Source organism: Eurypyga helias, unplaced genomic scaffold (genome assembly GCF_000690775.1).
Source record: "Eurypyga helias isolate BGI_N326 unplaced genomic scaffold, ASM69077v1 scaffold7621, whole genome shotgun sequence".
In the NCBI taxonomy this organism is placed as follows: Eukaryota; Metazoa; Chordata; class Aves; order Eurypygiformes; family Eurypygidae; genus Eurypyga; species Eurypyga helias.
In genome coordinates, this window is record NW_010228856.1 from 44,884 (window position 1) to 56,467 (window position 11,584).

Consider the following 11,584-nt stretch of genomic DNA (forward strand, 5'->3'; position numbering starts at 1 on the left):
CCAACTGCACGTGACTAAAGGATGCTTTGCAGGAGTAGTTTGCAGCTATCCAACTAGAGACTGGATAGTAATGCAAACCTACGCGGGGGACACATTCAAAATTTCCCTTTCTCATACAGATGTCCAGTGTAAGTCTAACACTGTCTTCAAACACATCTGCGGGTGCAAAGATGCTGAGACTTGGTATATTGTGATGTTGTAGTGGTACGAATATAGCACAGCTTTTAAAAGAAAGAAGAAAACAAGGCCTCAGCCTGCAGCTTTCCCCATCTATCACAATCAGTAAGCTATTCCCTGTGATTCTGAAGAAGGAATACCTGTTTTATGCTTTCAGAAAGCAGCCCAGCATATGGTTTCTGGGAGAGATATTTCTGATACGCTTCCAGGACCATCAATGCAATTTCAGATTGGACAGTTGGATCCAGGTGAAGAGTATCCTGCTAAAAACAGAACCGCAGGACAAAACTTAGCCGCATTCAAAAGGCCTCTACAGCAGTTATCATTCAGTTGCACTATGGAAAAATACATCTTAATTTGAACAACCAGAAAGAGATGAAGTATTGCAATTCCCAGGCAAAACCCCGGCCAGTCAGAAAAATTTTGGCTCAAAGATGAAGAATAATGAGCTCACGCTGGACAATACAAAGCTCAACAGCTACGTTATTTCCAGGAAGGAAGTGACTGTAACCAATTCATGTGCATTTGGTGGCTTTACAGCAATTAATCCAAAGATCTGTAGATGGTATTTTAAATTACACAGTACAAAAAACGGAAATCTTGCCTTTAAAGACAAAACCAAAAAATATACCATGGTTTTTTGTATCAAAACATAGTAATTCCTCTTATCAATTACCGAATTAAAGAACTAGTTTTCCCCATATCAAAGGGTACAGACATGACATATATTGCACAGCGAAGACCCCATAAAATTATTTTCCCCACCATTCCTCTGTTTTCATGTGAGAGAAGAAGTATGGTAACCTTCATGTACAAGGATCATCACAGCAGAGGAGAGTTCAGTACAGTCAAATGCAGGGATTACAGTGTTAAAATGGATCACTGAACACAAGCAACAGGATTGTCACACTCCCCACCCCCCAATCTATTCCTTTTTCTCTCTGAAAAATCATTCACCCTCAACTGTATCCTGAACTGATGGAGCTCCTGGAATAACCCATTCTATGGAATATTATCCAATCATTTAAATAATGCCTAAGACTTTGAAATCTCTAATTTCAATGATTTGTTTTCTTGCATTGTGAAACACATTTGGAGAGCAGACTGCAAACTACAGTCACACCAGTCTCATACTGACACCAGTCTCATACCCACTTCTTGGAGTCTCCTCCTATTTCTGCAGCCTGAGATAATCTTAACCAAGACACTCACAAAACTGTCCTGTTACCTGTTCCCTCTTGTTAAGAAAGAGGAAACTCCTACTTAAATCTCTCTTTTAATCTCAGCTGCAGCACCACAAAACAGCAACACAAGCAAACCTCCAGGCAGAATGCTGCACATTTATTGCCAAGTTCCCATCCTAGGGAATGGGACCTAGGAATTAGGCCAGGCTGGATGAGGCTTTGGGCAACCTGGTCTAGTGGAAGGTGTCCCTGCCCACGGCAGGAGGGGGGGAACCAGATGATTTTAAGGTCCCTTCCAACCCAAACCATTCCATGGTTCTATGCCATCAAGTGTACAGCCATCATATAAAAACAGGTAATTAACTGTTTTCAAATTCAGGCTGAGTAACATTTTTACTCTACAAAACTGACCAGGTTCAGGCCTCCTGTTTTTAATACGTACATGCTCGACGAATCCCCAGTTCAGCCCTTCCAAGATAATGCAGGCTAGTTTATTCTCCACTGTTGTTAGACAGTAATTTAATAACCAGTCACGAATCAGGGCTATCTCAGAGGAAGAAGGCTTCCACAGGCACAATGGCAGTTCTTTAAACAGATATAAAGAAACCTTTGAGGGCAGAAAATAAAAAGGCTCATTAGTACTCAGTATAGGACAATAACCAGCATTATGCCCTTATATCTTAAAGAGCGATACTATCAAAAAAAACCACGGACAGGTCTTCTAACACGATCCATGAATACGAAGATGTATGCTAGAACACAGGCTGGTATGGCATCTAGTTTTAACTGGGTGCCTACTTTAAATGATGGATGTTAGCACTTACCATCCCCACTTTCTCAATGGTCTCTCTAACTCGATCCAACAATACAGAAATAATCTGTGGGTGGATGCTGGTAATCGCTCCCAAGAGTTCTCGACCAACTTTGGAAAATGTCTCTCTTGTGGAAAGTCTAACATAGGACACCTATGCAGATAAGAACAGAGAAGTTACTGGTTATGGCTGACCTTCACTCAGGCCACAATAAAACGTCTTTGGGAAAACAGAGAACCAAATTGCTTTTGGTGATCCTGCACAAAGTTGATAAATACCAACATTAAAACTGAAACTGCTTGCCCTAGAAGATAAGGAAATTGTTATGTCACAGTGCCAAAAACAAAAGTCCAGAACTGAACACAGGAAAAACACCAGAAAATAAAAAACCGCAAAAGTTGTGGAACTACATCCCACAACATAAAAAAGCACTACACAAGGCATTTCAGACCTGCAGGTTAGACCTGCATGACACAGATAAAGCAAAATAATTAATTTTTGTTCCTTTGTTTAGTTTTGGCTTGGTCTGAAGAAAAGCTGTTCTTTTCTACCAGAAAAATATGCACTTGGGATCTAGATTACAAACGTCAGAAGCAGCGCTTCCTTAGTTCCAGGGCAGAACAAACTGCAGAAGCCATGAGTGTTCCACACCTTCCACTGTTAGAAAGGGAGCACGTTCACCCTTCTCCGGAATGGACCAAGGAACGCTACTCACCTCATATATCTCCAGAACAATGAATTTGATAAAGTCCTCATCAAGATCAGCCCGATTGGTTTGGGCCATCTGAGCAAACGTGGTGAGCAGGCAAATCTCTTCTGAGCAGTTCATTGATTTGAGATACTTTTCAAAATTTTCAAGGTGCTCTGGGTCTAGGAAAGGAGTCAAATGAAAGAAACATGATCAAAAAAGTGTTATAAGACATACATCATCAACATTTATACATTTATTCACAATCCAAGCCTAGAGAAGAAATCAGTGACAAAGGAATTATCATCACTGGAGGCTTTATGATCCTCTCTTCAGAAGTGGGTGGTACCAGCTGCCTTAAAATAAGGTGCAGAAAACACCATAATATGCAGTGAGCCCATGTGATCCAGGAAATAGGCCAGTAACTCATAACAAAAGCTAAAACAAGAACAGCTGGAATTCAATTTTTAGTTTTAACTGTAAAATGTCAATCATCCACAGGAAGAACTGCTTAAATCTTTTTGCTTTTTAAAAACGTTATCGGGGGTTTGGGCATCCATTACATACTGGTGCAATTAATTCCACAGACTCAGACAGAATTGCATGAAAGGATTCCAGTTTTAATCAGCACACAGCCTAAGGAAGATTAAAACTAAGACCAACCAAGCACAGCAGAGAGGTTTTGATCAATTAAGCTGGGGAGATCATTCTATGCTGTATACAAACAAAAGACTTTTACATCTATCCCAGGGCCTAGATTATGTCCAAGAGTTACAAGGAAAGCTCAGTTTTAGTTTCTCAGACTCAGCAGAATAAAGCTACTCAGCACACTTGTTTGGAAAACACCTCTGAAAACAGAGAACAAAGTGCACAGGACTGGAACGCTGAGAGATGCTTTCACTTAAATTCAGGCAGCTTTCCTCCTTAAGGCCAACAGTGATGCATTTTCTCACTCCTCAGAGTGAGGGACCACAGGAAAGTTAGGGTACAAAGAAACACGTACAGGACTTTAAATTAGCTTTTTACTTCTTCCAAATAACTTCAAATAGAGTCTGTGCAGCAAAACAAGCACTAAAAGCTGCATTTGAACTGTGAAATGGTTTGGAGAGTGGTCTGCTTCCTCTAAAGCACAACAAAACAGTAAACACTGTTTACAGTGATCTTACCATAGCTGTTGAATGTACCATAAAAGCACTCCTTGTGGCACTCAGCCACTTAACCTGCACAGGCATGTGCTCAGTGCGCTTGTGATGAAACACTTCCACTTAGGTTACATTCTATTTTAAGGGCTTTCAAGAATTTTGCAATTGTACTTCAACCTGAGAAGGTCAGACTTGTACTGCCAAACCACCTCATGAACAGTGTGCTAGAGGATTGTAAAGGTTTTTTCCACATAGTAAGATAAACTACACTCCTGATGGATACAATAGACACAGAGGGGATGTCTCATCCATTCATCTCCCTTTCCTAATGCTACCTCTTATCCTTATAGCAGAAGTTAGAGCACACTAGATTGTTCTGTTGTTCTTTGGGTTTTTATTAAGGTAATACAGAAGGACAGGAAAAAAAAATGCTATGCCATTACTATATATAAAGGCATAGATGAATGACCCACAGCGTGTGGAATCATAGAATCATAGAATGGTTAGGGTTGGAAGGGACCTTAAAGATCTTCTAGTTCCAACCCCCCTGCCATGGGCAGGGACACCTTCCACTAGACCAGGTTGCTCAAAGCCACTTCCAGCCTGGCCTTGAAGACATCCAGGGATCGGGCATCCACAACATCTCTGGGCAACCTGTTCCAGTGCCTCACCACCCTCTCTGTGAAGAATTTCTTCCTGACATCTAATCTAACCCTCCCTGATTTCAATTTATACCCATTACCCCTTGTCCTGTCACTACAGGCTCTTGTAAAAAGTCCTCTCCCAGTACCCTTGTAGGCCCCCTTCAGATACTGGAAAGCTGCAATGAGGTCTCCTCGGAGTCTCCTCTTCTCCAGGCTGAACAAGCCCAGTTCTCGCAGCCTTTCGTCATAGGAGAGGTGCTCCAGCCCTCTGAGCATCTTCGTGGCCCTCCTCGAAGGGGTAGGAAGGGGTAGGATGTGCACAAATGACTCCAACAGCACGACCTATTTCCACTGTGATGTGTGTGTCTGTCTCTTTGGGCACAGACCAGCTAAGCAACAGAGAAGGGGTTTGGAGGGGGAAAGAGGAGGAAAAAAAAGGATCTGGTAAAGTTAAGCAGAAGAACCGTAAAAGGAAGAAGGAGGGCTGGTGCCAGCTGCTGAGCACGTGTTCACTAGACCACCTCTGCTGCAAGTCACAGCTTCCTCTTCAGTGCATCTGGGTCGCCTGTGGGCTCCACACGCTGCAGACCCCACGCCAACCTCAAACCCACACGAAGCCATAGTCTTGGACTGAAGGATGGGGACAGGACACAGGGGAGAAAAGAGATTCCACCCAAATCCTATCATTTCACAGTGAAACAATGTGAAGTTGCTGCACCACAGTAGCACCACACAGTTGCTACTGGGGTCGATTCCCTTCCTCCTCTGCACATGTGATCACGCTACAATTTAAATTCAGAGAGACCCTAAAATCAGTGGCTCCTCAAATCTTAGCAATGGCAGTAAAAAACTAACCAGCAATGTTGTTCAGGAGGTTTTCACTGCCAAACGTGATGGAAGCAAAGACAAAACTGTAAATCCTACATCTATAAAACTTATAGAGAACACGTTTGTACTCATGCAGGTATCCAACATAAAGAAGAAATTACTAGGTCACGGCTTGCCAGTTAAAATGTGTGTTCCACAGTAAATCTGTTAACATTTGGTCCACTCATGAACACCCCAAGTAACCAGACCCCCCACATATCCCCAGAGGGTTATTTTCTATCTGGTAGTTCTCACAGTCCAGAGGTCATCCTAGTAAGCACAGGTCCATCGCTGAACTCCATTTCATCATGTTATTCCTACCTACCCCTCAAAAGTGGCTACACTCCCACCTCTATGTCTGCCAGCCTGAAGCTTCCATCAATTACCAAGGCTTGCTACCACCTGTAGATTCACCACTAAACATTTCTCAAACTAAATTTGAGAAGGGAAATCAAAAAAGACTCTCTGACAAGAGAATGTTAATGCCATGGGTTTCTAGGGTATAAATTACAGGAAATTAAGTCAGCATTATATTGGTAAGTGTCATTCAGAAGAAGCTGTTTCAGAAGAGTAGATGGATTTCGCTGAAAGAACTGTTGATAGTCCCTGTCTAGACATTTGTGAAAAATAGTATTATGCTGACATAACTCATCAAGAAGAATGAAGAGGATAAAAATATCCTACATCAGCATACCAGGGACTTTAGAACATACAAGTTAGCCAGAAGCAAAACAAAGCCTGAACAAAACAAAACAGCTTTAGTGTTTGTTACTGTCAGAGTTGCAACCCAGCATATCATATTACATTCTCTTTGTTTGAGACGCACTAGGTTTCTTAAAAAAAAAAGGTCCTACTGAAACAGTAACTATTGACTAGCACTTGCCAGCCGAAACAGATGAGCAGTTCATGAAGTACCCACAGCTACAGTCTTTATAATCCTCTCCCACTCTGCATAAATCGCCTTAAATGTTATCTGAGCTTCCAGAGAGCCATGCTCAGTAACCTCACAAGACCATGCTTTTCTTCTACTTCTCCATCAAAAGACTCGGTTGATGTGGTGACAGCTATCTGGGCTACCAGCTCTCTGAAAAGTAAACGACTCAGAGTGAGATCTGCTTTCCTTGAAGACAGCAGAGGCCGTGAAGTGGGGAGTTACTGCCTTGTTTACCTGTCTCCCTGTCAATCAAGTCCCAAAATATTTACCATGAAGGCAGCAGCAAAGGGAAAGTAGCATTCCAGCTGGTTCTCAGTAACTGCTGTAGCTGAAACCACCACAATCACTGTGGAGATCAACACAGGACAGAAGGGGCAAGAGGAAAAAAAGGTGGCATATAGGACAAGCAAAGCACCAAGTTTAAGGCTTGAGACAAGGAAAACATTTGTTGTGGAAGATAAGTAGATCTCCCCCCATATATGTTACTGAAGCCAAAACTAGCAAGTTTAAGGGGTGGGGGAAAGGAGGACTGTTGTTGTGGATGCCCCATCCCTGGATGTCTTCAAGGCCAGGCTGGATGAGGCTTGGAGCAACCTGGTCTAGTGGAAGGTGTCCCTGCCCATGGCAGGGGGGTTGGAACTAGATGATCTTTAAGGTCCCTTCCAACTCTAACCATTCTATGATTCTATGATTCTATGACTGGAATGTTTACACAAATATCAACAGCTCAACAGTGGAGATGAGTCAAAAGCTCACAAAAAAAAAAACCAAGTGATACAAAACTCTATTTCAGGATTTAAATCTCGCTCTCCAAATACTATCAAATATCAAGACAGGACCTGACACAAGGATACACAAGATGTACCTACTGCACGGCACTTTTGCAGCTCTCTGAAGCAGCCAGTAGCCGCCACTCTCAGACAGAAAACTAAAGGGAGTGTAGATACAAGTCCTCTTAAAATGAGAGTTTGATCCAACAAGTGCTGGAAGCCCATGAACTACCCAAAGCATCTGAGGCCTCTGGAGCAGTCCTGCTGTTGCTGAGGGTGTATTTAACAATGAAACCTGCAGAGAATTAAACCCAAAGCTGATGCAGCAGTAGCTGAATCTATGAGAACTGGCTCCAAGTGTAGGAATTCTACCTTTGAGTTTTTGTTTGCAGTCAGCAGGTTGCAGAGTAGAGCAGAGCTTTTCCAGGTCCTCGTTCTCAGCACAGTGCATGACAAAGAAGAGCCTCCAAAGCATGTTGAAGGATAAGGTTCCATAAGGCATCTCGGACATGAACAACCAGATTCCCAACCTGTTGGATTTGAAGAAGCAGGTAGAAACAGTTTCACCCTGATAAATCCCAACATTTGAGAAGGAAATATGTGCCTGCATCTCTGCCACACGAACACAATTAGGAATGTGAAGACGTATCTTCGCATCTAAAATTCCATTAACCTCGTTCTGAACTGAACAAGCTCCCAGAGCTTCTGCCAGATGCTAGAATTGAAGGCGTGATTCCTCCCCATCTTAACACTACCCATATGCTGAAAAATCCTGCATAATGCAGTCATGTTTACACCATTAATTATTTAAAAATGACTGCAACTCTCAGCTTCAAATATCTAACTCCAAGATAAAGCCAGTACCAACCATATTGGATAGCCTACCTTTTTGCCTTCAGAACATGTAGAACAGCCCTAAAAAACAGTTCATCAAACTCCAGCTGCAATTTTTCCACAGAGTAGAGATGCGCTACTGATCCATATTGTTTATTGCTGCTAACGTATTGAGCCCAGTGGTCACTCACATGACAGAGTGTCATCCTACACAGCAGAGCAAACACGTTAAGGGTGTCATCACCATATAATAACAGACAAGTACAAGTAGATCCAGTCACAAGAGACAACTTCAACCCTTTGTCCTCTGGTTTCCAGGGATTTCCATGTAAATAGCATTTCCCTCCCTGCTTCAGACAGGGTTAGTCTACAATTCGTGTGTTAGCCTTCCTTGGTTTTGCAAACAAACAATGCATAACATTCTGTTACATCAAATTAGTTTGTGTGTGAACTTTGAAGCCTTAAGGTAATCCTACATTATTAAATAGCAGTACAGGCAAAAAGCTCTACAGGAGCAATAATACCAAGAAAGTATTAATAATACTCTAATAACACAAAGAAAAGCGTGGATTTTGTATCTGATTTAACTGTATCATCCCTGAAAACACACTCGTAGAAGCCATGTAAAGTGACTGCCAAAAAGCAACCTTTAGGTCCCAGTGACATTTGCTCACTGCAACAATATGAGGGTTTGCAAAGAGCAAACTAAAAAAAAAGCATTCTGGATAACTACAGAAATAATGTAGTAACACTACTCATAAATAAGGGTGATCTGAGAAACTGTTGGATTTCAGTGACCTTCCAAGACAAGCCTAAACACACCCCTGATGGAAGTCAGCCTGTTATTCCACAGCTCGCCCAGTTCCTTTGTACCCACAGCATTTAGACATTGCAGTTCTCCACCCCACAGGCAGCTCTAGAGTCAAGGAGTCCAGGATTCCAGATTCCCAGCTCAAGTAACTGTAAACTGACTAACTCTCAGAGCAAAATCTACTCAAGAACTTCTTGGGTTTTCTGTTTTGTTTGTTTTGATTGGTGGGTTTGATTTTATTTGTTTCTTTGGTGGTTTGCTGGTTGGTCTTTTTAGCAGCTCTGATCTTTAAATCAAACCGTATGAGAAAGATGTAGTGATACCATAGAAAAGATATTCTCTTACTTGATCAGCTGACCAATTCGCTTCACAAACTGTCGGTACCGTGCTCTGTTAAACGTTTCTAACCCCACAGACAGAAGTTCAATTAAGGAGTTTGCAAAAGCAAAAACCTTCATCACCTCCTGGGCAGTTGTATTTTCAGGAAAATAAAAACCTAAGACCGAGACAGAAAAGTATAAAAAAAATGTGTGAAACTGCATTTTTAAGTAAATTAACAAGCACTGAATGCAACGATTCAACTACATGGCTGGCAAAAAGTTAGTTACAGTGAACTGAAATTCATGTTTTGTTTACAAAATGAACAAGAAATAATATGTGTGAAAGTACAAACAAACTACGCAGGTCTTAAGACCTCTAGCAAGCAGTTATCATCATGCACTTGTCCAGAGATTTAGCAAAATAAAGAATGAATAAAAAACTGGAGAAAACTCACAGTAACATTACAGCTAAGAGGCAAAGGAGAAAAATTAGTTCTGAAGGCACATCTGTGAGTATAACTACCAAGCAGATCAAAACTAAGGGAAAGGATTCTAACGCTTTGCATGCTAGTACTGCTGCAAGTCATACACTTCCATCTCATCTGTTTAGTCTGTGAGCCGTTGCTCAGGTTCTTACTTCACTTGAAGACTCTCATAATGCAGTAGTATTCTTGCCACTTTTAGTCATTAATACAACTAGCATAAGCAAAATGAAGAATAACTCTCTCGCAGCTGATTTACCTCCAGGCTTAAACCCTAGGAAGTGCTGGAAGAGTTCATGGAATGGAAACTGTGACAACAGGGAAAGCAAGTCATCTTCTGAAAGCAGAATCCAGCTTGTTTCAGGATCCTCATCCTATGGACAAATACAGTCACTTTTAGTAGCTTTACAATAAAATGCACAGTAGAAGGGCACTATTCTACCAATTAGTTTGCTTGCAAGAAAAAAGCATAGAAAGTACAGATGAACTTTCTTTTCCACACACACAACCTCCTACGTTCCTCTTCTGTCTGTGTCTCTACACAGAAGCCCTTATCAGCTAGGAAACAGTGTCGGTCCAAGCAGCTTCTGAAGGGAAGCACCTAATCAAAAATGTCTACTTCTGCGCTGCTTTTGCATGCAATAGCTCAAATGTTTAAATTCTATCTGTTAGGCAGAATTTCCAGAAGCTCCACTACCTACAGTTATATCACAGATAGAAAGGAGAGTAAAATAGGGGGTTTCAAATGATGCTTTTTAACTGAACGTCAGGTTTTCTTTCTCCGTTTCAAAAAATCAATACAACAGTCTTGGGCAAAAACACAAGGAGAAAACTAAACAAAAAAAAGGTGTAGTGGTTTTCGCCAGGACAGTTCATTTCCTTCACAGTAGCTGTCTGAGGCTGTGTTTTGGATTTGCCCCGAGAAGAGTTCTGGTAACACTGGTGATTTATTGGTTGTTGCTGGGGAGTGTTTGTGCCAAGTCAAAGACTTTTTCAGCTTCTGACATTGCACCTGCGCTCCCAGCTTCTTCGCTACAAGCAGCATCGGGTGGGTGGGGCAACAGAGTCCAGACAGCAAACCCAAACCGGCCAAAGGGATACTGCATCCCACAGAATGTCATGCTCAGAACATAAATGGGGAGTGGGCAGGGCGGGTTAGGGGGATGGGGCAGGTTGTTGATGAGTCAGTTGGCTTTCTTGGTCACTCTCTCACATGTGCAGCTCACTCAGACTCTGCTGAAATTGCTCTCCGGCTCTAGCTCATGGGCTCCAACTCTCACTACTTGGGACCTGGCTGGTTATCGGTCAGCAGGTGGGGAGCAGTTGTATCATTTGTTTTATTTTCCATTATTTGCACTACGTATTATTAGTAATATCAGTAGTATTATTAGTATCACTATTTTATTCATTTCTATTGAATTATACAATTCAGTTGTTCTTATCTCAATTCACGAGTTTCCTTGTCTTTTCTTCAGATTCTCCTCCACCACTGGAGAGCGGTGGGTAGGGGAAGGTGAGTGAGCAGCTGCGTGGTACTTAGTGGGTAGCTAGGATTAAACCACAACAGAAGTCATTTGCTGTACCTCTTCTCCTCCTTCATCTACCAGGGTCCAGTTTCCAGATTCTTTCCCAGATGAAGAGGAACTTTTCCTTTCACTTGGTTTCATATGGCACATGAAATCTACCCGATTTCTGATTTAAAATGAGAAAAAAAAAAAAATCAAGATTAAAAAAATTAGAACATTAAACTACCTTTTAGTTAAGATGCTAAAAAAAAAAAAAAACAAAACCAACCCACAGATACAAGAACAAGAAATTAACAAGTATTTAGTATGTCATAAACCTGCCCAGTGGAAAAGGAGTTGGGGCTGTTGGCCAACAGCGGCTGAACATGAGCTGGTATGTGCCCAGGTGGCCAA

General features: G+C 41.8%; 1 protein-coding gene across 1 annotated transcript in view; it reads right to left on the reverse strand.

Annotated features, from left to right (window-relative positions):
- Nucleotides 1-11,357, reverse strand: part of EPG5 (ectopic P-granules autophagy protein 5 homolog (C. elegans)) — a gene marked incomplete at its 5' end in the record, with an annotated part of 47,237 nt that extends 35,880 nt beyond the window's left edge. Inside the window, 9 exons of the mRNA XM_010160165.1 lie at nucleotides 318-440; nucleotides 1,804-1,968; nucleotides 2,186-2,326; nucleotides 2,889-3,043; nucleotides 7,591-7,748; nucleotides 8,104-8,259; nucleotides 9,209-9,359; nucleotides 9,925-10,039; nucleotides 11,249-11,357. Of these exons, the coding sequence (XP_010158467.1) occupies nucleotides 318-440; nucleotides 1,804-1,968; nucleotides 2,186-2,326; nucleotides 2,889-3,043; nucleotides 7,591-7,748; nucleotides 8,104-8,259; nucleotides 9,209-9,359; nucleotides 9,925-10,039; nucleotides 11,249-11,357 (1,273 nt within the window). The remainder of the gene's footprint in view (nucleotides 1-317; nucleotides 441-1,803; nucleotides 1,969-2,185; nucleotides 2,327-2,888; nucleotides 3,044-7,590; nucleotides 7,749-8,103; nucleotides 8,260-9,208; nucleotides 9,360-9,924; nucleotides 10,040-11,248) is intronic.
- Between the last annotated feature and the right edge of the window lie 227 nt (nucleotides 11,358-11,584).